We start from the raw sequence: 27,279 nt of genomic DNA, 5'->3' as shown, positions 1-27,279 counted from the left end.
TATCTATCTATCTATCTATCTATCTATCTATCTATCTATCTATCTATCTATCTATGTCCAGGATGGTATGAGGAAGCTAAAGGGAATGTTCTCTATCCCATTGCAACTGTAGTGGCTCTGCAGTAGGATGGACCCTTTGGCGAGAGGGGAGCCTAAGGCTGCCCGAAAGCTCTCCATCGCCAGAGGCTAGGGAAAATGCAAGAAAAGTAGATACTCCCAAGCCCTGAGGACAGGAGAGGTAAGAACAGGGAGGCAGAATTATTTAGGGGGGAAAAAAGCATTTGGCTGGAAAATGCCTCAGTACTAGAGATGAAAGAGTTGCACACTCATTACAAAGAATATTCTCAAAGAAAAAAAAAGAGAGAAAAATCACTTAAAATACACTGAGAAAAATAGTAACATTTATTAGAGAGGCAGATACGAGGGCACAACTGGAGGATGACAGGCAGGTTCTTTTCTCTTAGGAGAAGAGCAGAAAGAAGCAACCGTGACGGCTGTATTGAAACGACTTACTCAGGCCAGGGGTTTACAATAGACTCAAGGGCGCCGCAGCCAGCCGGGGACCTAGCTACAGTGCAAGAGTCCAGGGGCTTCCCCAGCGGTTATAAAAACAAAAAAGGCGGTTAGGTAGGAGAACAGCAAATCAAACCGACAGGTAAAGACTAAAACAACACTGTTCAAGGCATCCTTTTAGTTTTCAAATTGCAATATATACAAATATACCCTGCGGGGCAGGATTATGGACATGTTTAACAAAGTGATGTCAAAAGAGACACCACTGCACAAGGCTCGGAGGAATCTAAGTGATTTGGCAACGACCAAGTACATCACAGATAACACACACACACACACAGAAAGTGCCCTGGCGTTATTTATTTATTTATTTTTAAACCCAAGCGGTGCTTTGAGTTTCTGGGAGTCAGAGAGCAGCAGCTAGGCCTCTGGGGGTTGGCGGCAGGAGGGCGGGGTTTGGAAGAGGCTAGGTGGTGTGGCAGTTAACTTCAGGTATACTTTTCCACTAAAAGGAGAAGGCTAAGACAGCTCAGCTCTCTCATTTCTCTTCCGTTGTTCTGAGACAAGGTCTCACTACATAGATCTGGCTAGCCTTGAACTGACAGAGATCCACCTGTGTCTGGCTCCCAAGCACAGGGATTACATGTGTATACCACCACGATCAACTGTCTAGTGGTTTGTTTTTATTTTTTACATTGATCTGTGTGTGTTTTGTATAGGTGTGCACAGTGCCATGATGTATGAAGATCAGAGGTCAACTTTTGGGAGTTGGTCCTTCCACCATGGGAGTCCCAGGGGTAGCACTCACATTCATGAGGCTTGGGGACAAATGTCTCTACCTGCTGAGCCATCATCCCGTAACCACACCTCCAAGCTCCCTTCTGAAACAGCAAACTATTGGAAGAAATTTTTATCATTCCCCACTGAGGAGATGGAAACTACAAAGTACCATTCAATTTAGTCAGTGCTGGGTGCGGTCATGTTAGGATCCTAAGGTATTCAGCTTACTAACACACACTTAAAACCATGACCAGTTTGCAACTGACCTTTCCCTGACTCCAACCTGCGCAAACCGGAGGGAAACCTCTATGTTTCACCCAGGGGGCTGTTCACCAGCTCACTACTGGATCTCTCTTTGAGACTTTCAATGTTTTTTTGCTTTTAAGAGAGGATCTTTCTATGTAGTCCTAGTTGTCCAGGAACTCACTCTGTAGACCAGGCTGGCCTTGAACCCACAGAGCTGTCTCTTGAGTGCTGGAATTAAAGTCAAACACTTGGAGCAGAGGCAGGTGGGACTCTGTGAGTTCCAGACCAGCCTGGTATATGGAGACAGTTCCAGGATTACACAGAGAAACCCTGTCTCAGAAGACAAAACAAAACAAACACCAAACAAACAAACAAAACAAAACAAAAACAAAAAAAAAAAAAAAGAGGAAGAAATCACAGCCTAGAGGCAAAGAGGATAAAGAGAACAAAATAAAACAAAAGGAAGAAGAAATGACAGCCTACAGGTGAGTTCTGCACAGGAATGAAGAGGGCAAATCTTTACATTTCAAGTCTTTCTGGCCACCAGGTCTCATGCATAGTTTGTACTTTCCTCCTATTCACTCTTCAGAGGTTCATGATACTTGAAGGGGGGACTGAAAATCTGCCCCTGAAGGGGTCGCAGAATGGCTGACTTTAAATATGCGGTGACAGCAAAAGTTACTCAAAGGAAATAGGAATTACAAGACTGATGTGCATTAAACAAAACAAAACAAAAAACAACAGGCAGGCCGGGTCAGCTTCCTGATTTTGGAGACTGAACTAGACTATGAGGTGTGGCTGCTGGGGCCTCAGGAAGAGCATGGGGACCTCTTTGTGCCACCTTTGTAACTGCCAAGAGCCAATCACTACCTCAAAATATTTCTCAGCAATCATGAGGCTGGAGGGGAGAATTGTGAGTTTAAGGCTAGTGTTGGTTACATAGCAAGACACTGCGCGCACACACACACACACACACATGAAATAGCTGGGCATGGTGATGTACGCTTTTAATCCCATCACTCTAGAGGCAAAAGCAGGCGGCCCTCTGAGTTCGAGGCCAGCCTGGCCCACAGATCAAATTCCAGGACAGCCAGGGCCAGCACAGAAACACTGTCACAAAACAAAACAACAAAAAACCCCAAAACAGAAAAGAAAAGATTTGCGGGGACAGATGCTTTTTCATTCTGACCCATTTACAGCTAGCTCGTGGTGGCCTAGAGGTGGGCTGTCATGATGGGCACCGTTCAGTCCTGGGCTTGGCAGCTGCCCGTGCGTGCAACCAGCGTCACACTCTCCCCTCCGACTTAAAAAATGCAAATTCCCACATGGCCCAGATTCCTTCAAAACTCTAAGTCTTTTTACTTTATTCTGGCTGTAGTTAGCCAGATCAAATGTGCCAGAAATCCCCAAACGGTCTAGCAAATTCAAACTCTGGGTCTTACGGACTCCAAAGATTAAAAAGGAAAAGAAAGTCCACTTCAAAAGGGTCATGCTGGGGCCACTGCTCGCAGCAGCGGACACACTGGCTTCTGTTCACCGCAGCTCCGGCCACGACCAGGAATAGAACCATGTTAGAGAAGTATCTCGCCCGCAGGGGCCTTGGGTACCCACCTGCTGCCTGCGCTTGCCTCAACCGCCAGAAGACACTCTGCCACCGGCCCAGGCCCATCAGACGGAGCCAGGAGACTCCATCTAATAATGACAAGTCAAACTAAATCGCTTGAGGAGTACACCTTCCTGGACCTCTTTTGATTGTTCCGGACACCCAGACAATAAAAGGCTGACCCCAGAGACCTGAGCTGCAACTTTTAGGGCACCCAGTGTGGGCACCAAGAACATGTCAGAGGCTTCACTCAAGGGCAGGGACAGGTTACTTTTCTTCCATTGATGAAGTAACAAATGTAACTTTCATTTATTTATTTTTACTGAGTCTTACTCTGCAGCCCAGGCTAGCCTGAAACTCACAGGGATGTTCCTGACTCGGCCTCCTGAGTGCTAGGATCACAGGCATGAGCCACCACCATACAGTTTTTAAAAATCTACACATTTTGTTGGAAGGAATGGGAACACTGCTCAGATTTCAAAGGACACAGTTGTAAGCTGGCCGGTGGCAGCTCTGCACACTGCCAGGTCGGACAAGTGAACTAGGGCACGAGACGCCCCCAGTCCCCGAGTGTCTGCGTTGCTTGCTCTCTGCTGGCCTCTTGAAGGCCTGTACAGCCACCATGGTGGGGAGAGACAACTCCAACACTTTGCAGGGTTTTTGTTTTGTTTTAAGTGGATTAAATATACGTCTTAGCACCTTTGGCGTTTTTGTCTAAATAGACTTCGACGTAGGAAGTGGGGACGTAGCCCTCCTCGTCCTCGCTTCTGCGGATGCGAGTCCACCCGTCGCCCTTGTCCTCTTCGATCACACTCAGCATCTCCCCTTCAATTACAGAGATGGTGCCTTCGTTTTGACCTGCGGAAGTAGAGAAAGCTGTGAGGTCTCGGGCAGGGCTGGGAGGGCTGTGGCTGAGATCCGTGCAGAGTACGTGCCTCGGTCTTCTGCGCCGCAGGCAGGTTCCTCCTCCTGTCTGTGGGCCCTTCCTCAGGTCCCCCCAAGTCTTGGTGAATCTCTGCTCTCCTCTGGGCCGCTCCCCTCAGTTTCTCTTGTGCCAGGGAGCGGGACGAGGGTCCTCCTTCAGTTTGCCCAGTACCCTCCTCTTTTTCCCCTTCTGGTATTTCCTGAGGCCAAGGTTCTCCTTTTCCTATGCCTGCAGGGCAGTTCCCCCTTGATGGCACCTCGACCCGGGAAATGTAGCCCAGGGGACCTGGATTCACTGGGACACTCTCCTACTGCTCCTTCCCCATAGCATCTCTGAGGATCCAAGGATGGCCTTGGCTCTCCTCTTCTTTTTGCTCAGTTCTGTCAGGCACAATATGGCTGTGTCTTCTCCTTAGCCAAGGCCCACAGACAGTTCTCTAAGATCATTTAAAACAGCCATACCGGTGTGATGGCTAGTTCCGTCAGCTCGAGGCAACCTCAAACCATCACGGAAGAGGTCAGTGAGGAGCTGTCTATAGCAGGCTGGCCTGTGGGCATTTCTGGGGAACGCTGTCTCTTCCCCTCCCCTCAAAATGGGGTTTCTCTGTGTAGTCCTGGCTGTCCACCTCATGAGATCCTTCTGCCTCTGCCTCTCAAGGCACCCAGCAGCGGTACCTTCAAATGTGTAGAGCGCCTTGCAGGTCCCGATGGCAGGAAGTGGCTCCTCGTCATCAAATTCGTCATCAAAATCCGTAGCCAGCACCTTGAGCTCGCGCTCCTGGCTTTGCTCCTCCGTGTAACTACCATCTGGGCTGCTCAAGAGAGGAAGACATACAGCAACTATAGCGACGTGGAAGCATGGGCCTGCCTCCCTCCACCCCCATGGAACAGTGCTCAACCAAGGCCATCAGAGCTAAGGCCACCTCAGATCGCCAGCCCAACCTGAGATATTTTCATGTGGAAGAATCAAAGGTGATGCGAATAGACACTCTTGCCCTTTGTTCATGAGAGATTCCAGAATTTAAAAGTAAGTGCTGAGCCAGACAGCCCCTCTGGCAGAGGCTGTGGTACTCCCACAGGTACTGTACCTCTCCCGGTCCTGGGCACAGTTAGTGACTGCCTGGTGTGTCTGGCCATCATACATTCCACTCTGCCGGCGGGCCTGCTCGCTCCGAGCTGGGAGTCTGCCTTCCACCTCAGCTAGCCACGCCTGGAAGCAAAAGCCACAGAAGACTTGGACCTGGGCTAGCCTAGGCTAGTTCATGAGCTGTCAGGCCTTAACTCAGAGATGGACAGTCATTTTAAGCTGCTGCTGATGTCTCAGAGCCTGCACTGGCTGGCTATACAGGTGGGCTCCCAGGCAACCATTTCTTCCTCCTGCAAAGCTGGGGAAGGGGTAGGGAGGACCCTGTTGACCAAATTTACCAATCACCTCACACAGCAAATGGGCACCACTGGGCCATGCTCTTGGGCAGCCATGTAATTGCAGATAAATCATCCTTCCTTCTGACTCAGTCCCGTGGCTCTGAGATCACCCTGGGAAACCCCACGCCCCCAGATACGTCAGTAGGGTGATTTTTCTCATGCTGGTTAGCCTAGCATGTCCAGAACACCTACCACTGAAAAGGTACAGAGTGGGGGGTGGGGGTGGGGGCTCCCCCAGGGGCCTGCCCAGAGACACCATCCCCCACTTCCTGCTTCTTCCTGCCCGCCACACCTCAAACTTCTGTGTCTCCAGCCGCAGTTTTTCTATGTTCTGGGTGACTTCGGTGAGTTTATGGTCCAAGCTGGCCGGGTCTCCCATCTGAGGGTTCTTTAGGTACACATCTTTCATTTTGGTGATGGCATCCCTGAGAAAGGAATAGGAGCAGCGTGGGGACCGAGGCAGAAGCCAGTGGGAGGTCTTCTCCAGCTGTGTAAAAAGCCTACCGCCCTTTTCAGAAAACCCATCCCTGACATCACAGGCTGCCCACCTCCTCTTAACCACATTTGCCTGTAAAATCAAAAGTAGCTGTTAAAAATCTATCATTCTGCTTGCTTGGTGATACACACCGGTGATCTCAGCACTCAGGAGGTCAAGGCAGGAGGCTAGCCTGGGCTATATAGTGAGATCATCCCTTCTCTTTGAATGAATCTCTTCAAAAGTTCGCTGTTTTTACCGTGTGTACTTGTACATTCATGTGTACGGTATGTGTGTATGTATATTCATATGTGTGTGTGTGTGTGTGTGCGTGTGTGCGTGCAGGTATGTGAGCACATGGAGGGGACATCGGCAGTCTTCATTGATCTCCTGTCTACCTATTCCTTTCCTTTTCTTTTTTTTTTTTAAATTAAAGATTTATTTACTATGCATACAATGTTCTATCTGCAAGAGGACATCAGATCTCATCATAGATGGCTGTGAGCCACCATGTGGTTGCTAGGAATTGAACTCAGGACCTCTGGAAGAGCAGTCATTGCTCTCAACCTCTGAGCCATCTCTCCAGCCCCCTATTCCTTTTCTTAAGAAAGAACCAAAACCCTCTGTGTTTGTGAGAGTGCAGCTGAGAGAGGCCCCACAAGGCTTCTTCACCCAGAAATCCCGCTGACCCTGCCCACCTTGGAACTTTGTGGGATGCTGGGCATGTTTTGTGGGTGCTGGAATATGGCCCCGTGAGGACACAGCACGCGCCTCTAAGCACAGAGGCATCTCTCCAGCCTCTTCTGAGACCAGGCCTCTTCCTGGCTGCTCAGCGATGGGGTCACAGACCTGCACTGCCATGCCCGCCTCTTATACAGGCACTGGGGATCAGAACTTGGCTCTTCATGCTTGAGCAGGAAGCGCTTTCCCGCTGACCTCCTTCCATGAAGTCTTAAAGAACCAGACTTCTGTGTCTGTGGAGTCTCGGTTGAACTGAATGATTTTTGCTTTTGTCTTTTGAGAGAGGGTTTCTCTGTGTAGCCTTCGCTGTCCTAGAACGTGCTCTGTACATCAGCCTGGCCTCAAACTTAAGAGCTCTGCCTGCCTCTGTTCCCCCTGATTAAAGGTGTACGCCATCACACCCAGCACCAGAACGATTTTCAATATGAGTAAGATCCTGCCTTCAGAGCTGGAGAGCTGGCCTAAGGTTAAGAGCACTTGCTGTTCTCTCAGAGGACCTGAGGTCAATTCCCAGCCCCCACAACAGGTAGCTCATAACTGTCTGTAACTCCAGCTCCAGGGGAATCCAACTTCTCTGGCCTTTGCAGGCAGGCAGGTACGCACATGTGCACGCACGCACACATACACGCATACACGCACACACACAGACTTAAAATTAATAAAACACATCTTTTTTTAGAAAGCATGCCACCTTTACTATTTTCTTCCTTTTTTTAAAAATCATTTCTTACTGTTTTTAGTTAGGTGTGGAGAGTGTGTGTGCACTAAGTGCAGAGCCCTTTGAGGTCAGAGGCTTTAGGCCCTCTCGGAGCTGGAGTTGCCTGGTGTGGGTGCTGAGGGATACATACGCTTAACCACAGATTGGCCGACCCCCGCCACCCCTTGCCTTGCTTTTCCTGAGACAGGCTCTCACTCTGTAGCCCAGGCTGGCCTCACTGCTCAGCCATCTTCCTGCCTCTTACTCCCGCCACGTGACTTCTCTCTTTCGTCTATGATCCCAGTGCTTGGGAGGCTACAGCAGGATTGCTACTGTGAATTGAGGCCAGCCTGGCCAAAATAGTGAATTCCAGACTCTTTCAAAAAGCTAATAGACAAGAACCCTCTGCTGGGACAGTTCTTGTGCACTGTGCAAAGGTTGTTTGTATTGTTCAAATGCTGATTTCTGTGGGGCAGGGATCTGAGTACAAACCAGACTTTAGTAATATTATTCTTATGGCTATATCATATTGTATAAACACTCCCTCTAACACCTTTTGATAAAAGGACTGAATAGCCCATGGCAAAGGCAGGAAAGCATAGGCGGAACTTCCGGGTAGAGATAAGAACTCTGGGAAAGAATCTGGAGAGGACCCACAAGACAGACAGGGAGGAAGGAACAGGTGCCTGGGCTAAGACACTGAGGAGAGGTAAACAGCCACATGGTACAATATAGATCAGTACAAATGACGTTAATTTAAGTTACACAAGCTAGTTGGTAATAAGCCTAAGCTAAGGCCAAGCTTTCACAATCAATAAAAAGTCTCCATGTCATTACTGGGAAATGGTGGTCCATGAAACTCCCATTATACCTCCCCAAAATGAAAAAGGGGCACGGGGGTGCTTGTGCCTCTAGTCTCAGCACTCAGGAGGACTCTGTGAGTTTGAGGCCAGCCTGGTCTATGTAGTGAAAGAGACCCTGTCAAAACAAACCAAAAAAGAAATGAAAGGAGAGAAGGGGAGAGGGAGACTGAGAATCCACAAGCAGGCTGACTATCCTCAACTGAAAGGACAGATTTTTGACTCCAAGGCAGGATGTGGGGTAGAGAGAGGTGGGACTCAGGCGACTGTCCATCCTTTGTACCAAAACGAAAAAACAACCCCGAGGAGAAAACTCCGGAGACTTCCCATATCAAGGCGACCTGGCCAATGCCAGTAAGAACTGCCCGAGGGCACTGACAGGAGAGGCCATCACCCCTGTGGTGGGGCCTAGCGACGCCATCCCTGAGAATGTCAGGACTGAGAGCAAAGCCCCAGAAGGCCCCCTGCCTACCAGCAGCAGCCAATACCGAAGGCAGCAGCAAGGGACGGCCGCATGCCATGTGACTGCAACATCAAGAAAGAGTCCACCCTGCACCTGCTGCTGCGCTCGGGTCACGGCGGGAGCGCGCCCCCCCTTTGTCAACTTGCCCAGAAATGCAACAGAGGCAAGAGGCCGATCTTCGAGAGCTATGGAGGCCTGCACCCTGCCCCTGCGCCTCAACTACTGCATCAGAGCGGCCACACCAACATCTGCATCTCAAGGCCGAGTGGAGCTGAGCTTCCTATCCATCCCATAACCCTGGAACCCCAATGTCTTCCTCCCGTTGACTGGAGCAGAACAACAAACAAAACAGCAAACAAAACCCACCACCCAGCCAGTCGTGGTGGTACACGCCTGCAATCCCAGCACTTGGGGAAGCAGAGGCAGAGGCCTGTAACTCCAGCTCAAAGAGTTCCCAAGAGACCCTCTTCTGGTCTCTGAGGGTACTGCACACACACACACACACACACACACACACTTTCCAAACTGAGCTCAGGTAGTTTGACAGGGCGCAGTGATCCATCCTACCTCTGATCTGTCTCCTTTTGGATCTCTTTATTGAGATCATCAACTTTCTGTTGCAGCTTTTTCCTTCTCTGCTCGGGTGGAAGGTTGCTGAAGTCTTCTGGTGTGGCACCCTGCAGACACAGACAGAAATGAGAAGCCAGAAAGCCTCGAGGTGCTTCCGGGAAGGAGGGGGCAAAGCAGCCCGCAGACCTGTGGAGGCTTCCCAGAATCCGCTGTGCTTTCCTGCCACACCAGCTGAGACCCGAAAGCCAAACACATGCAAACCTCAGAAGCCCCACAAACCACTGCATGTCACCTACACGGGCCTGAGCACCAGGGGCAAGGCCAGGAGCACCACACCACAAGGAGAGATGGAGGACACAGGTCTGACCGGGAAGGGAACCCATAGACAAATTTAGAGACACAGGAAGTGACACTTCTGTAATATAATCCAGCTCTCCTCAGTATTGTGTCTAAGCCTCAGCTTTCCTTAGGGGAAGCAACCCTTCCCATCTCTCCTCAGGCTGGGGCCGAGCTCCCGCCCGTGCGAAATGACAGATGGGCTGTCACTTTCCTTTGAGGATATGAGCCAAAAGTACAATAAAACAGCATCATCCCCTTTGGGTATTACTTGCTCCTCACTGCCTTGGGGCCCCGGAACTACTTCCCACAGTGTACAAAACAAATCTCCCCTGCTTTTCCTGTCAGAGTGTATCTTAACATCACCCAACTCCTCTTCTGCAGCATTGAACCTGGGGCCCATGTGTGCTAGGCAAGTGTTTTACCACCGGACTACAGTCTCAGACTGGCGGTGATCCTCCTGCCTTCGTTTTCCAGATACAAGGATGATAGGTGTGAACTATCACCTCTGGCTTCTGATCCCCTCCCCCAACATAGAAGTTTATTTTAGGACTGTATGAATGTGTGAATGTGACTGTGTGTGTGCAGAGTCCAGAAGAGGGCATTAGATTTCCTGGATTGATTTACAGGTGGGTGTGAGTTACAAGAGATAGGTGCTGGGAATGGAACTTGGGTCCTCTGCGATCTCCCAACCACTGAGCCATCCCTCCAGCCCATCATTTTTTTTTTTTTTTTCTCTCCTAATTCTTAGCCCTAGTTGGGCCTGGTGCTTGCTGTGTGGACCAGGCGGCTCTCAGTTTGAAGCAGTCCTGTAGACCCAGGCTTCCAAGTGCCGGCTTGCTGGTATGAGCCACCACACCTGGCTGGGACACTCTTTAAAGGGCTACTGTAGTCAGGCCTTCGTACATGTGCCACAGCCTTGCTGTGTTGCAAAAGCGTCTCCTTAAGAGAGGCCGTTCCCATAAAGAATGAAATGTATTCAATGGACCCAGAGAAGGCTAGGAAAGTCACAAGAGAGATTTTACTTGAGAGAACGTGATTCCAGAGTCCAGCTGGATTTGCCAAGCAGCTTACTGTGTGTGTGTGTGTGTGTGTGTGTGTGTGTGTGTGTGTGTGTGTGAGATGGAAGCCTCGAGGCCGATTAGGCTGCTGGCTGGGAAGCACATGAGTCGGCAAATAACTGGCCTCTTTAGACCACGTGGAGATCAGCATTCCCTCCTGAGACACCCTGAGTATGTGGGTGGAAGGGGTGAAGGGCTGAGAGGACTGGAGGCACTCCTGTCACCATGCCAAGTAAGGCCCTGACGCCTCCTCAGCGAGACCTCCGCTTTAAGGCGCTTTTCCTCTCCCACGTGCACTGTTGGAAGTCTTGAGTGTCTACCTTTCTTCTCACTCTGTTTAAGCCTCGAGCTTGGAGGGAAGGCCGTCTTCACAATTTTTACCTATCAGACAATCTGTGGGAGTCAGCTCCAACTCTCCACTATGTGGGCCTCCAAGATGGAACCGAAGGTCAGCTGGCTTAGCAGCAAGCACTCCTGCCCCCCTAAGCTGTCTTGGCGATCCCGTACTTGTTTCCTAGATTGAGATTGTGTGTGTGTGTGTGTATAGATTAGAGGACAACTTCCTATGTTGGTCCTTTGTTTGAGGACTTTGAGACAGCATCTCTTGGCTGTTTTTCCATTGCACACTCTCCCCACAGGGTGCTGGGCTTTCACACTCATTCTGGGGATTTACACTCAAGATCTCGTGCTTGGGTTTGTAAACACTTTCACCTTCCGACTCGCCTTCCCAGCTCTGAGATTTTGTTTTAAATCTCAGAAGTGGAAGTGAGGTGCTGTGGACAGCGGGCAGAGAGCCCCCTCAAACTTTCTGTGCTGGTGGAAACATTCCATGGCTGCACGGTCTGGCACAACAGCTGCAGAAGACTGCCCACACTTGAGCGTGGCAGGTTCGGGGGTGACCTGAATCTTCTGGATGTATTTAGGACAGGTGTGAGGCAGAACACGCTGGGCTGGTGGTTTGTGGCTGGCCACAGCAGGGAGAGCACTGGGTACTTAGGACAACAGGATGACCCGACTGACCTACACATTATCTTCCACAGATACAGCGCCAGCCTAGCTGGCCAGCCGGCTCCCTCTCCACAGCTCCCCTGCCTATTCCAATCACTGTTATTTGAAAACAAATCACCCGGAGAAGCCTCAAACCTTGGTTGCTATGGAGATTCAGGTCAGCAGCTTCTCACAGCAACTTGGGCTTTTGAAGTTTACATTCCCTCAGACAAAGCTCTGACACGTGACCCACTCTCGGGAGAAGGGGCTCTTGTTTCTAGCTCTGAGTGAGCAGGGGGTGTCCTTGACGTGGCCTGAGTGGCCCAGTTTGCAGGATGCTGGAACCTGCCCTGGAGGGCGTGCCCGCACACACCCAGGTTAGAGGGCTCTGTATTTGGCCTTGCTTCATCTTCTGCTGGAGCCCACATTGCTGCTGGGCACAACAGGTTCTTCAGATGTCTGCTTTTACAGCAAACCCATTCGGTGCCAGATATTTCGTGTCTGTGTACGTGTCTGTGGTACATGCTCCTGAGTGTGTGGCTGTGCGCTTGCTCAAGAGGTCACTCCGGCAGGACTCGGGGAGTCTTTCCCTCTCTTCGTCTCACAGCCTCGACGCTGGCTTTTCTGGGAGGCTGGCTGTGCAGTGGCGTCCTCTGGGGTCACCTGTCTCCACCCCTCACGCTGGGGTTACAGATATGTGCAGCCATGCCTGGCTTTGCGGATGGTCCTGGGCTCTAAGCGTGTCGTCACGCCTGTAAGGGCAAGCGCCCCCACTCACTGAGCCATCTCGAAATGGCACGGGAGCAAACGGCTCCTGCCCACGCTGTGAAAGGGTCTGTGTCCCAGAAGGAAGGACTCCTAAAGCCTTTCAGCACCTGCACCTCTTCTGCTCCCAGACAGACCTCACTTGGTCGCAGTCTTCCTTCGGGTTCACCTCTGAGGAATGTTATTTAACAAAATGTTATTTTGCTTTGGGGTTGACTGGACTGCTGAATGCAGAGTCCACTGGGAAGTGATGGTGTCCACACGTGCATGAACACACATCTATGTACACGGCTATAGGAAAGTCACTGTCATGTGCCATGTCAGGTCACCCGCATGTGCATTACTCCTTGGTGAGTTAACACAGTCCATCACAGCGAGAATGCAAGACTACGCTCTGCCTTGGCAGTCAGGGAGATTCCATGTAACGTTCATGTATGTATGCATGCATGCGTGTGTGTGTATGTATGTATGCATGCATGTGTGTGTATGTATGTATGCATGCATGTGTGTGTGTGTATGTATGCATGCATGCATGTGTGTGTGTATGTATGTGTGCGTGTGTGTATGTATTGTGGTGTTGGGGACAGAATTTGGGGCTTTGTGTGTGTGTTAGGCTGATCCTCTGCTGCTGAGTCATGCCCCCAGTTCTCATTCATATTCAAAGTATAGTGAGTTATGTTAGTTAGGATTTTCTTTTAATAAATCGAACAATTACTCTGGCTGTTCATTAGAATTATGCCATGAAGGAGAAGCAAGACAAACAGACACTAAGTAGACAGCTCAAGCAAGGATGGACGAGGGGTTTCCCTTTGTCCTCAAAGCATCTGTGACCCCTGGAATCGCTTTACCCATGGCCCCCAAGGAGGCCCTAGCTTCCCACTGGTCTTCCCTACCAAAAACCTGAGCAGGCTTTCCAGGTGTGTGACACAGGTCTGAGTGTTTCCTGCAGGCTCCTAGTGTTTGTTTTTTGAGACAGGGTCTTCCTAAATACCCATGGCTGGCCTGGAACTCACTTTGGAGACCAGGCTAGCCTCGAACTCAAAGATATCTCTTTGCCTCTACCTTCCGATTGTCTCCATTAGGTTCCTAGAGTTTTTCTGTCTGTTTAGTTCAGTTTTTTGTCTTTTAAATATCTACTGAATAGCTCCCAGGAGGGAGTTTTTTTCCAGCCATTTAAGTTTATCCAAAACGAAGCAGTGGGTGCAGCCCTAATCCCTGGGCTTTACATGCAGATGAACGCAGACAGTTGATCAAAGCCTGGGCTATTCATGTTAAGCATTAATGTCCTTAGTGACTAAGACAGCCACACATCAGAGGTCAAATAAATGCCGCCAAAAGCACCAGCAGGAGAAATGAACGTGAACAGTTAATGTTGAAGGCAGGCTGCCCACGGCTTGGCACACACAGCACACACCAGAAACCCGTTAGGCTAGGGGCATGCACGGGGACATTGTGCTTACCAGCTTGAGAGAAAGCTTCACGGAAAATTGAAGAGGAAACAAACGGGAAGAGAGAAAGAGAGAGAAAGAGAAAAAAAAAACACGTCAGAAGAGGAGGCACTTGGCCAGTCCCACGGACTCATAACATCAGCTCCCTGCCGACACATGGAAATGGCTGGGCAGATCTGTGCAAAAGTTCACAGGAGGGGCTGGTTGTAACAGAAACTCTTCTCGGGCGGCTTGGGTGCCGGAGCCAAGCTAAGGTGTGGGGAGGCTCCCTCTTGGCCTGCACTGTGACCTCCCACCTCAGCTTACTGGGGAGGGTGATTTGGGGCGGTGCTGGGAACAGAACTCGGGGCCTTAAACCTGCTAGGCACAGGGGTGAAACATAATGACCCTAAAAGGAAAAACAAAACAAACCCCACAAAAAAAAAACCCACCCAGCACTCTGTACAAATCGCTCCCAGATATCTTATTTGAGACAGGGTTAGCCAACGCAGAGCCCTGGCCGGGACGACCTCAAGTTATCCAAGCACCTTCCCTCCTGGTTCTTCCCACCTGCACACTGGGGGCTAGGCGGCTGGCGGAGGGATGAACAGAAGCTGCAGTTCGTGGGCTCTGCCTTTAGGACAGGGGCAAGTGCTGCCTTAGTTCCCGGGTGCTGCTGTGGGCAGTGAGCCCATCACTAAAGGGCCACACAGCTCCCTGCTGCTGGGCCTGGAGCTTAGAAAGGCCCCGTGATCACTGCACTCCAAGCACAGAAAGGGGCCTCTGAGAACTCAGAACAGAACTCGCAATATCTGTGAGACCCTGCTGGCTGGCTAGGGAGTGTTCAACACGCGACACTGCCTTAGTTTCTAGCAACCCAGAAGGTCCTAGGAACTAGTGGAAAAGTACAAACATATATGAAGGGTAAACAACCAGAGAAAGTGCACTTAGATTTTTATGCTGGGTAGGGAGGGGTTAAAATTCCTTAGCCAGTTTTTATATTTTTTATCATCCTTAAGATTCTTTAAAGCTGGAACTTCCAGCTGGGCTTGGTGGAGAGCACTCTGGAGGCAGAGGCCTGGTCTACACAGTGAGTTACAGGCCACCCGGGACCACATAGATGCCATCTATTAAAAAAAAAAAAAAAAAAAAAAAAAAAAAAAAAAAAAAAAAAAAAAAAGGTAGCTACTGCTTTGTAAATAGGCAATGACTTTTTAAAGAAACTGTTCCCGTATGGAAGGAAGAGACTGTTAAGATGGCTAGACAGCTTTTCAAAAAGCGTCTGCATAGACTGTGGCCGTGAACCTCATGAGCCTCCTGGAGCTTAGGCACAGATTGTCCGTCGCAAGCTCAGCTCGTCCTTCAGACAGACAACACTCAGGAGACGGGCCCCACAAGGCACACTAGTATGTCCTCAAACACGATCTTACTGCGGATTTCAAGAACCTCACTCGCTATCTGTTCCCTACCACAGCTCCTCTCATGATTGGAATCTGTGATGGAAATCTCCTAGGGCCGAATTTGTAATATCAATAGGAAGGTTTCCACTTCCAAACAAGAACAAGGGATTAAAAGTGAACATCTGTTCCAAGAGAAACAGGAGATGCTAAATTCTCACACTCGGATTTTAGAAACACCAAAACTCTCCAATTCCATTTTCTGAAGTGGGCGGTGGCAGGAGGTGGCGGAGGGGCCACCTCAGGTGTGCAGAACCCTGCCATAAGATGACTGCTTCTCAGGCTGGAAGTCCTAAGGCAGCCAGTCAGCTCACTTCTGACTAGAAAGCACGCCTTCTCCTGGGAGAATAAAGGCAAAGGGCCTCATCGAGTGTGTGACTGAGGGACCAGACGCCATCAGCTGCAGGTGACAGTTAGGGGCTCTGGGAGAAGCGGGCAGCAGTAACACGGGAGGGGGAAGAGCCAGCGCGTCCATGTGTCATTGGACGGTCACAGCCACTAACCTCAAGCACAGAGAAAGGGGACGGTAAGTGCCCGAGACTTTGTGAAACCTCCCGGCACACTCTCTGTTTGTGCTTCTTTGAGCTGTTGTTCTCCAGGCTCATGGCCTGACTCCCTAGTGACCCGCTGGCTACACACACGGATGTGGACGCCTGCACGTGACCGTGCCTAAGCTGCCGCTTTCCGGTGACTTCTGCAGCTGTGTTTTATGGGTAACTTTCTGCCATACAGTCATATCCAGAGACCCACATCCAGCTCAGGTGGCCGCTGCAGGCTCTTTCAAGATTTTGCCAGAACTAAGACGAAAAGGGGGGCACTCCGACAGTGAGCTCAGCTCAGTGGACGTCTCAGGGGCACTGGCTGTCCATCAGGGAGCTTGTGTCTTTCTATACAAGTTTTGGAGCTAAAAGAGCTGTTGAGTTTACACAGCAGGACTCCCTCTTTGCTCCAGAGAATGCGGGGGAGAAGTGTTACAGCTGTGCCTGTGTCCCCAGTCTCGGCACTGTCCAAGGGGTTAGTGCTTTGGCTGTGACTTTATATGTATCACACGAGGACTTACAACATAGTCCCTAGCCTCGAAGGCATGCGTGGGTTTCCCTAGAGTCCTCTTCATGAGCTCTCTGTGATAATACAAAGACTGAGTCTGCCAACAGTCAGCAAGAGAACAAGGTAAGAAAAGGAAAGAAGGAGCCACACATTCATTGCGTTACATACAACAATGGATTTCTACAATGCTTTGCTCTAACATTAAGCGACCAGGGCTCACCTAGTTTTAGCCAGACAATGGCTTGGCACAGGCTCGAAAGGAAATCTCCACTTGGACAATGGACAATGGACAATGGAATTAAGATGAGGGAGGGGGCTACAACTGGGATACAAAGTGGATAAATTGTAAATAATAATAATAATAAAAAGAAAAAAGACAATGGAATTAACCTCTGTAGAGTCAAATTCAGGATACCTTCCTATCTATCTATCTATCTACCTATCTGCCATCTATCAATCTATTTATCTATCCATCCATCTATCATCTATTTACCATCTACCAATCATCCATCTGTCTGTCTATCCATCTATAATCAATTATCCACCATAATCAATCTATGTATCTATCATCTATCTATATCCAGCTATCCATCTGTCCATCTATCAATCATCCATCAGTCTGTTTATCTACCTACCATCTATCAATCAAACAATCTATCCATCCATCCAACCATCCCTTCCTCCATGTATCAATCTGTATCTCCACCACACCCCACTGGCTTTTCTCTCACACAGCTCACAGTGGCCTCAAACTCCTCCAGGTAGTGGAGGATAACCTTGAACTCCTGATCCTCTGTTTTCACCTCCCAGGGTCTGGGCTCATAGGTGTGTGCCTCCACACACAGCTCTGGGGACACGCTCTACTTTAATCTTTCTTTGACTTGTGTAAAGATGGAACAGTGAAGGTCTGGTGGTGTAGACCATCTATAAATATCCCCCAGAAAATGGCTTACAACAACAAAAATATGTAATCTTGTGTAATTGTTTAGAAATAAACTAAGCTATGCTAAGGAATGTTTGCACACTGAGTGGGACAATGACGGTTTAAACCTTTAGCCCTAACACTTGGCAGGCCGAGGTAAGCAGATCTGTGTGAGTTCAAGGCCAGCCTGGTCAACATAGTGAGTTTTTGGACAGCCAGGGCTACACAGTGAAACCCTGTTTCAGGGAAAAACAAAACAAAACAAAACAAAACAAAACAAAACAAAACAAAACAAAACAAAAAAAAAAAACAGGAAAGAAAGGAAGCAAAAAAGAAAAAGAAATGTTTGCACATAATTTCTACACTTTGGACATACTTAGAATTCAAATCTGAAGGCTGTGAAATGTGATAAGTTAAAAGACCCCACAGGGGACTGGGGAGATGGCTCGCTGTTAGGAGTACTTGCTGCTTTTGCAGAGGATCTGGGCTCATTTCCTGACACCACATGGTGGACTCAGAACCATTGGTAACTCCAGTTCCAGGGGCTCTAACAGCTTCTTCTGGACTCTGAGGGCCCTAGCCACACGCATGGTGCAGAGATGCATGCAGGCAAAACACGCACACAGACAAAAAATAAAACGAAAAAATGGGAGAGAAGAAAACAAAAAGACATGCCACAGCCACACAGCTATTCTCCGAGAGCCCTCCCTTGAGTGCATTTGCCCCGGTGTGGTAGTCTCAAGTTCAAGCACAGGAGAAAGTGGAACGGAAGCAGGGTTCCACCCTGTTGGCCACAGATCTGCCAAGGGGCACCTAGAGCACTGGAGCTGCTGAGCAAGGCACCGGGTGGAGTTCCCCAGGCTCTGGGTCTATGCTGTTTTCTTTTCAAAGGCTTACTGTTTCCCTCTCTCTTCCTTCCCTCCATGCCACCCTCCCACCACTCACTGCAAGAAGAAGCATCAGGTACGACAAAGCAATGGAAACAAAACCTCTCTCTGTGTTCCTCACTGCCGCAGCGCCTGAGTGTAGTTTGTCATTGGGAGAATATACTCACCGTCAGGAAAGGGTCCATTAAAAAAAAAATTGCTGAAATCAGAATTTTTTTAAAAACCATCTTTTCTTGTGCTGATTGAACACAGACATTCTTTGGCCTCTGCCTACACACAAGGGGACACCAGGGCACAGACGCAGAAACCCTCGATGACAGATTTCGTGATGTGGGCCATGGAGCAGGTACGCAAACACATGAGGACTGCAAGTGAATGGCGACCGTGAAAACTCTCAACACGTTTCATTGAGGGTCTGACAGACGGATGCAGGTGCCGATAAACACGGGTGATCACGTGGCAACATGATGTAGCTGACTCTGAGCCTGGCTCACCCTGGTTACCTCGTGGAAATGTCTCTGATGAACAGTAAAGTTTTAAAAGCCAGAATAACCGAGCCAAGAAGCTGCCGATTGCTCAGCCAGTCCCAACAACAGAGCTCAGCACGACCCATCATCCACTTCTGAAGCTACTCTGCCTGCTGACCGTGGTTGTCCTGACAGCTTCAGGAAATTAAAGTTCTGATTTAATTAAAACATAATCACATTTATTTATCGTGTGTGTGTGTGTGTGTGTGTGTGTGTGTGTGTGTGTGAATGCTAAGGTGTGCATGTGGAGGCCGTCAGAAGACAACCTGCAGGAGTTGGTTCTTTCCTTCCACCATGTGGGTCCTGGAGACAGAATCTACATGATCAGGCTTGGCAGCAACAGCCTATACCCACTGAGCCAGCTCACCAGACCAAAGTTCCGATTTCTAACTTGCTAAACTAAGGAGCCTCAAAAGTAAAATAATCGTCTCAAGTGCACCCTTCCTTCCTTCAGCTGTGACTTATTTTTGGACCCTACTATTTTTTCATATGTACTCTTTTCTTTCTTCCTTCCTTTCTTCTTTCTTTGTTTCTCTCTTTCTCTCGATCTCATTCTGAAGAACAGGCTGGTCTTAAGCTTACTGCGATCCTCCTGTTTCAGGCTCTGCAGTGCTGAGGTTAGATGCGGACAGGATGCCGTTTCTGTGGCATGCAGATTCTCCCAGTACAGGGATTCTACAGATGAAGAAATCCATCGTCAGGTGGCCTGGAGGGCAGATGCTCATCTAATTAGCTCAAGTTTGGCATCTCTTCCCATGCCAGAGGACGTTGGAGCAAAAAACATACAACTTGGGAACTTTCCATTTACAAGGGACACTGGAGCTGTCTCTGCCTGCCGATGCATCTTACCAGCCCAAGGTCTGCAACCCAGCTCTGGCTTTAGATAACTGAGCTCTCAGGCACTACACAGAAATGTCTCGAACTGGAAGTGATGCTGCACACCTTTCATCTCAGCAATCGGGAGGCAGAGGTGGAGGCAGGCAGAGCTCTGTGAGTTTGAGGACAGCCTGGTCTACACAGTGAGTTGCAGGACAGCCAAGGCTATGTAGAGAGACCCTGTCTCCAAAGGAGAGAAGAAAAGAAAAGAATAGAGAAAGAAAAGAAGAGAAAGAAGTGTCTCAGTTCATAGCTGCCAGGAGATCCCAGGAAGAAGGCATGCAGCTACATCTGCAGCAAAACTTCACAGGCCAAAACCGAACGACAGAACCGCAGTGGGCGAGGCACTGACCTCGCAGCTACAGGCTTCCTGTTTGTTTGAGGCAGGGGCTCACTTCACATCCCAGCCTAGCCTGAATGAGACTGTGCAGCCCAAGCCAGCCTTAAACCTAACGTTTTCCCGCCTCAGCCTCCCAAGTGCTGGGATTCCAGGTGTGAGGCACCGCACCCAGCCCAGTGTTTATTAGAAATACAGCTGGATAAGGCTTAGCAGACTTTGCGTTTAGTTTTACTTGGGAGGCCACTGACTTCATTCCAACATTTTCCTGTTAAGCTAAGCTGGTATTTTGTTGGATGACTGCTCAGTTCCTATGGAGCTTTATGGGTGCTTGCAAACTGGATGGCCATTTGTTTTGAGACAGAATCTCATATAGCTCAGAATGGCCAAGGATGTCTTTGAACTTCAGATCCTCTGAAGGCCGAGGACTGGCGTGCAACGTCATGCACAATTTCAAACTTGAGTTTTAACAGCAACCACGTTCTGAGAGATTTTTTTTTTTTAACTCCTTGAACTTGGGTGCCGCAGACCCTCAGACCATCTGAGCAGACTCTGGTTTTAGGTCCTGACTCCACAGTTTCTTTTAGCACACTGGCTTCACTGCCAAGAGAGCTGGGAGAGAACAGAGGAAGCCCTTGGTAAGTGTTACTGCTGTTGCGCCTTCTCCCTTTGCAAAGACATGCAGGTTTGGTGATCCTCACAAGAATGCCCGGGGCCACACGTGCTTCAGGCTTTAGAGCTGAGGAGACTGAGACCCAAATCTGAATGTGAAACTCATGTGTGTTTTATGCACATAGACTGAGGAGAATTTTGAGCATGCTTCTGGTTTCTGTGTTTTGTCTCTGTGGTCCTGGAGATGGCATCCTGGTCTCATGTAAGGATCTGTGTCTGAGCCACGCCCACAGTCTGGTTGAGGGCTGCGACGCTTCACATGAGGTCACGTGTGGAATTTTCCACTCACAATGTGACCGTAGGGCTAAAAAAGCTTCAGAGTTTTGAGTTTGGATTTGGGCTGCTTGACCTGCAGAGTTCTGCCCTCTCCAGTTTAGGGGCAATTTATTGCCATCCCTTAAGTTCACGAGGGAACCAGGGTGCCTGCTCAGCTTCCTCTTTGCCAGAGGATCACCGGCACTGCCTGGAATTAGTCAGCATAGACTTTCTGACTGTCCAGCCACTTCCTCATCTTCCACATTGTCTGTTTAAGAGTTGGCAAGATCAAGGAGAAAACTGAATGACTTCAGTTCTCTGAAGGGGAAGTGGGGGGTGCTCATAGCATGGACTAGAGAATAAAAGGCCGCTGGCTTTCTCTCCCTCCCACCCTCTACCCTGTTCTGTTCCTCCCTTTCTTTCTGCCATTCTTTGGCTCTCTGGGAGCCTAGTCTCAACCTTTCTCTCCCTCTAAATGTTACGGGAAAACACACTGGGTTCATTCACAGACAAAAATTATGCAGAATGAGACACGCAACACAGTGCGAAAGAGACGCAGGATTCCAGAGCAGAACTTACCCCACGCTTTAGGCTCCGGAAGCAGTGGATTTTGGGTTTGGAGGTCATGAACTCGTTGAAGCGGTGGGAGAGGGGTTCCTTTTGCTGCTTGGGAGACTGGGGGCCGTTGGGAACAGCAGAGGGTGAGGCAGAGGCAGGGGGAGGAGGGGGAGGCTGATGGGGGGATGTTAAAAGGGACATAAGCTATGTGTGAGAGATGGAGCGGTGACAGTAAAAAAAAAAATCAGAAACAAGAAGACACAAAACAGAAATAAGCATCAAATCATATTCAAGGTCCAAAGCAAGTAAAACACAAACCATTAATATAGATGCAACGGTACAAAAAGAAATCACGGAGGATGTGTTTCACGAAGAAGAAGGGGTGAAGAGGAGAGGTTCAGTGAGTATGCGACAGGACAGCAGGACCTTACGACCCAAAGCTCATGCAGACAGCCACATGCAAGCTAAGGCTCTCGTTAGTCATTCTAAAACCAGTTTCAAGCTAGGAGTAAACGTTTCCACACCTAAACTAACGCAGCTCGAAGGGGGGGAAGGGAGGCTAAATGACTGAGGTTGCGGAAGAACAGAGGGGCCGTTCTGTCCTGAAACTCAAGACGGTCAGCCTGATCTATGGTTAATGCAGGTGCCACCTCCATCCCGTTTTAGGACGCCGGGTTAGCTGTCATGCACCTACATACCGCACTACAGAAAGAGAACGGAAAAATGTTCACGGAGACAGAGGTTAACATGTCAAAACCAAGCCTGGCAAGCTTGATTAGATGGGACACTGTCCCCTTGCTCCCAGCAGAGGTTCCCAGCAGTCTGGGAGAACAAGGGGTGGGTGAAAGGGCGGTGAGGTCAGTGATGTTAGTGTGGGTGACCCAGTCCAGGTGACAACACATTGTAATAAGACAGAGGCCACGGCAAAGACACCACCACCGGAAAGAGACCGTTTGAATCACGAATGAGCGCAGCACGCTGACTGCTCTCTCTCGCTTTCTGAAGGTGCAGATCTTAGTTTGATTAAGACCCAAAGATAAACTCCGTGCCTCTGCACTGTGTCTCAGCCCACACAGGGTCCAGACTGCCAGTACCTTGTTTTTCTTGATGAATGGCCATAGCTTGCCTCTGGACTTGCCGCCAAACTTGAGCTCGGGCTTGCCTTCTTTGGCGCTGGAAAGGCTGTTGTCTGACACCGTGCGTTTCATCGGCTGTGTGTAATCTTCAAACTCAATGTCTCCAGGAGGCTCAAATCCTGACTTATAGGCTTCTACAACCAGCTGGGAGTCCTGCAATCACACCCACAAACAAACACGTCAACAGTGGAGTGGCAATGATGCATACAGAGACCAGCCCAAGAAAAGCCTACTGGGAGTGGATTTTCCTTTAGTGTGTGTTAGCTACTAGAATATTGATTCATGAAGGTTTGCCTCCAGGGAGGGCTGAAGATACTTTCCACATCTCGTAGGAACCTCCCACAGTGTTCTGCCTTTAAGACATTCCTCCCTTCACCACCTCGCCTACGGCATGTCACCAAACAGCGTGATTGGAGGAAGCTGCATTTAGACTTTTACATCATTCTGATACCTAAAACTGATGACAACAATATGAACACAAAAGACAGCCCAGTCAAGGGAAGATCAGTTTGAGCCCTTCAGGTAGAAAGCTTGCCCGTAGGATGTCGTGAGAGGCAGGGAGGATGCATTTTGGAGCACTGGTAATTTTTTTCTCACAAACTTGGCCAAGGCCCCTGGAAGATGCTTAAAGCTACCACGTCTTAATGAAATGAGAGGCAAGAAATCTTACCATCACAGCTCTACACAAGAAATCCACCCACTGCCTGGGGCTCTCTCCTGCAAATACTTAATTTAAAACATTCCGAGACACCTGTGCACACCAGGCTGACAAAGCTCTTAACAGGGAGCATTAAAAACTGGAACGGAGGGATCTGAGTGTCTATTTTACACACAAGACAATTTTGCCTCCCAGGGGGACTTTCGGCAACATCTAAAAATGATACCGACTGTCCAGTGAGGGATGCTGTCAGCATCCAGTGTAAAACACCCCACACTCTGCAGGCAGCTGGGCCACTGGTGCCCTAAAGAGCTTTGCCTCTTTCCAGAAGTCAGTCAGACCCAAGCTAAACACTCCCATCTAATGCAGTGATAACTCTGTGAGTGGGTTTTGCATGGAAGGGCTTCATAGAAGGGCAAACACGGAGGGCATCATAAGAGCGCCTTCAGTGTGCAGTGACCACCTCAGCAGCTCCCTGCCCCATGGTTGCTGACCAGGGTGGTGCCAGAGGGACGAGGAGAAAGACCTTGAACCGTAAGAAGCCCACCGACTACACTTACGTTTTTCTGGTTGATAGACTCGGCGGCCTTCACGATGCCGTCCAGGCATTTCCCAATGATGGGGATCACCTGCCTGTCCACCTCCGCATAGGTCTTCATGGACTCTCCAATGCGCACAATCCGCCTCTCCTCCATCTCTTGGATTTTCTGCAAAAGCCAGACCGTGTATAAAGTGGTCTACTACCATTTGAGGTAGATGTTTTGAGGTGATATTGTTCCCCAGCAAATACGACAGGGGGACAGACTGGGGTCTGAAGGAGCATGGGTTTATTGTACCATCATTGGTCAGCCAGCTGTGCTCAGTGAATGGCTGGGCTGTGTAGAGAGCCCTTCACACAACTGCACTGCAACTTCAATAGGGCCCGTGATGTGTAACATTGATTTCAGTTGGCAGGACCTACAATCACCGAATAGCCCCCCCGGGCGTATCAGCGGGGGGTTTTCTTGATTAGTTTAATTGAGGCAGGGTGACCCAGCCTAAATGTGGGTGTCATCATGCCTTGTGCTGGAGTTCCACCTGGGAGGGAAAAAGCAGACCCACAAGACACCTTAGCAGGTGTAGCCTCTTTGCCACCTAGCTTGATAACCTGAATTCAGACCCAGGAACCCATCGAGCAAGGAGAAAATAGTATGTTCTCTGACTCCTGTGTGCACTGCGATACAAGCACCCATAACCACATACCAACCAACTAAATAAGTAAATGGAACACGAGGTTTATATATATATTAGGAGAGGGGGCTGGAGAGGTGGCTCAGTGGTTAAGAGCACTGGCTGCTCTTCCAGAGATCCTGGGTTTGGCCCCCAGCACCTACACAGGGGCTCACAACCATCTGTAACTTTAGTCCCAGGGGCCTCAGAGACCTCTTCCCGGCTCCCACAGGCATCGCCTGCTGTGGTGTACAGCGCACACCCATGCAGACAAAACACTAATAAGGAGAAAGCGAGCTGAGCACTAGTCTTCATCATTCCTTGTTTCCTGACTGCTGGTCCCACGTGGCGAGCACCAGCCGCCTCCTGCTGTAGGGACACCCCTGCTACAACACTCTGTACCCTCAACAAACACAGGGCCTCACAGTGACACTCAAAGTAACTACAAGCCCCATCACGGGGGATGGATGAGGATGATATTGGTGTCCTGAGACAGGGTTTCATGTAGCCCAGGCTGGCTTTGACTTCTGATCCTCCTACATTAGAGGCGCGTGCCCTAACCCCGCTCAGTTATATTGCTAACCTCCTCGGCAATACATGTCTCTCCACCCTCCATCTTTTACGAAAACATTTTAGGAACAATCTCAGCGCAACACGGGCTGAGACAGGACCGGTGTCCTGCCCTCTATGGGCTAGGGCAGTGGTTCTCAAGCTTCCTAATGCTGCAGCCCTTTAATACAGTTCCTCATGTGGTGGTGACCCCCAACCATAAAATTATTTTGTTGCTACTCCATAACTGTAATTTCTTTCCGTGTGCTGGGATTAAATGTATGTACTGTCACTGCCCAGGGTTTTGTTTTTTTTGTTGTTGTTTGCTTTTGTAATTTTATGTGTACCGGTGTTTTGCCTGCATGCATGTCCATGTGAGGCTGTTGGAAATCCTGGAACTGCAGTTACAGAGAGTTGTGAGATGGCACGCAGGTGCTGGGACTTGAATCTGGGCTCTAGGCCGCTGAGCCATCTCCACAGCCCTCGTAACTGTCATTTTGCCACTGCTAGGAGCTGTAGTGTAAATATCTGTGTTTTCCAATGGTCCAAGGTCCAGAACCCAAAGGAGTCACGACCCACAGGCTGAGAAACACTGGCCTGAGGGTTCATGGGTAGGAGACCGAGAGGAATCACACCCAACTGGGGAAGCTACCTTAATCTGCTCCTTTGGGTTTCCTCCATCTGGAACTCAAACCATAAAGAAGATCACTAGTTTAAGGCTGGCCTAAACTACATGGCAGGACTCGTCTCAAAAACAAATAAAAACCAGGCAAAAGGCTCCAAACAGAAAAAGTAAAAAAGTAAATAGATTTTGTAAATTTACTGACTGAGTACAGTGCCAAGGATGCAAGGTCAGGCTTAGGTGTGGCAAGCCAGCGCTTCACAGTGAGCTTCAGCTGGAGTCTCTCATTCGCTTTTGAGCACTTAAGGTAGCCCCCCCCCAAAAAAAAATGATCCAGAAGTCCTGCACAGACGTTTAGCCGTAGCATGAAGGGGCAGAGACAGGTGGATCTCTATGAGTCATCCTCCAACCTCTCTGTGTGCCTGTGGACACTAGCATGCACACACACACACACACACACACACACACACACACACACACACACACGACTTTTAACAAGAAGAAAAAAGAGAACAATTCAAAGGAAACAATACTTGTTTGTTCAAATGCCCCAACTCTGAATGCGGCTTTGTTTCCTAAAGCTAAGCTGGCGTTTCTTGCAGCCAGAGTGTCCTTTGCAAAGGAAGCACGAATCGAAGAGGCGCAGTCAAATGTCAACCCCCGCAAAGACAGGGGCGCAGTGAAAACCCAGCATGACTGCACAGCACCTGATGAACCCTGGGCTAGCACGGTGCTCGGCTCTTACTGCCGGCCGTCGCTTGATTACCTGCGGTGGGGGCTGGGGAGCGGGAGTGGGAGCAGTAGCTGAGAGGATGGCTGTGCACGATTGAGGACCAGAACCCATCGAAAGAGCTGGGTGTGGTAGACCCAGCTGTAAGCCCCTCGAAGGGGTAACAAACAGGAGAATTCATGGGGCTTGCTGGCCAGCCAGCCTAGTCGCACACATAATTTTTAAAGGTTTATTTATCATTTTCATGCCTGTGTCCGTGTGAGTTTATATATACCACGTGTGTGCAGATGTTCACAGAAGTGCCCAAGGACTGCCAAAAGAGGACGGCACATCTGGAGCTAGAATCGAAGGCAGCTGTGAGTCATCTAATGTGGGTTCTAGTCCCTACAACAATGGCAAGCGTTTTTAAAAAATGATTGTTATTTTTTTTTTTAATTTTATGTACACTGGCGTTTTGCCTGCATGCATATCTGTGTGAGGGTGCTGGATCCACTAAAAACTGGAGTGACAGACAGCTGTGCGCTGCCATGTGGGTGCTGGGAATCAAACCTGGGTCCTTTGCAAGGACCCAGCACTTAAGCAGCCAGTGCCCTTAAGTGCTTGCTCAGCCATCTCTCCTCTCTCCCACCCATTTATTTGAAACTACATCTCTCAGTGGCAGGCTGGGGAGATGGCTTTGTAGTTAGAAATGCTTGCTGGTAGTGGCTGGAGAGATGGCTGAGCAAGCACTTAAGGGCACTGGCTGCTTAAGTGCTGGGTCCTTGCAAAGGACCCAGGTTTGATTCCCAGCACCCACATGGCAGCTCACAATCATCTGAAATGCTAGTTCCGGGAGACCCAAAGCCCTCTTCTGACCTCCAGGGTCAACTAGGCATTCATGTGATACACAGATATATAACCAAGTTGACCTCTGGCCTACACACACACACACACACACACACACACACACACACACACACACACA

At 49.4% G+C, this 27,279-nt stretch overlaps 1 protein-coding gene across 15 annotated transcripts in view; it reads right to left on the bottom strand.

Annotated features, from left to right (window-relative positions):
* Fnbp1 (formin binding protein 1) overlaps positions 1-27,279 on the bottom strand; it is a 111,617-nt gene that overhangs the window by 2,580 nt on the left and 81,758 nt on the right. The window contains exons 8-16 of one of the 15 annotated variants that reach the window (XM_055600946.1): positions 23,766-23,912; positions 22,506-22,700; positions 21,433-21,615; positions 13,907-13,921; positions 9,295-9,404; positions 5,784-5,916; positions 5,155-5,276; positions 4,742-4,881; positions 3,842-4,000 (exon numbers count right to left, since the gene is read on the bottom strand). In XM_055600946.1, coding sequence (XP_055456921.1) covers positions 3,842-4,000; positions 4,742-4,881; positions 5,155-5,276; positions 5,784-5,916; positions 9,295-9,404; positions 13,907-13,921; positions 21,433-21,615; positions 22,506-22,700; positions 23,766-23,912 — 1,204 coding nt within the window. Of the gene's footprint in view, positions 1-379; positions 4,001-4,741; positions 4,882-5,154; positions 5,277-5,783; positions 5,917-9,294; positions 9,405-13,906; positions 13,922-21,432; positions 21,616-22,505; positions 22,701-23,765; positions 23,913-27,279 lie in introns of those variants that run through there. The other 14 variants (XM_055600944.1, XM_055600945.1, XM_055600949.1 and 11 more) reach the window with 14 other exon arrangements.

Source organism: Psammomys obesus, unplaced genomic scaffold, assembly GCF_907164565.1.
Source record: "Psammomys obesus unplaced genomic scaffold, mPsaObe1.curated_primary_1811, whole genome shotgun sequence".
Taxonomy (NCBI): Eukaryota; Metazoa; Chordata; class Mammalia; order Rodentia; family Muridae; genus Psammomys; species Psammomys obesus.
The sequence above is the reverse complement of the archived record's forward strand: the minus strand, read 5'-3'. Positions and strand labels throughout refer to the sequence as shown.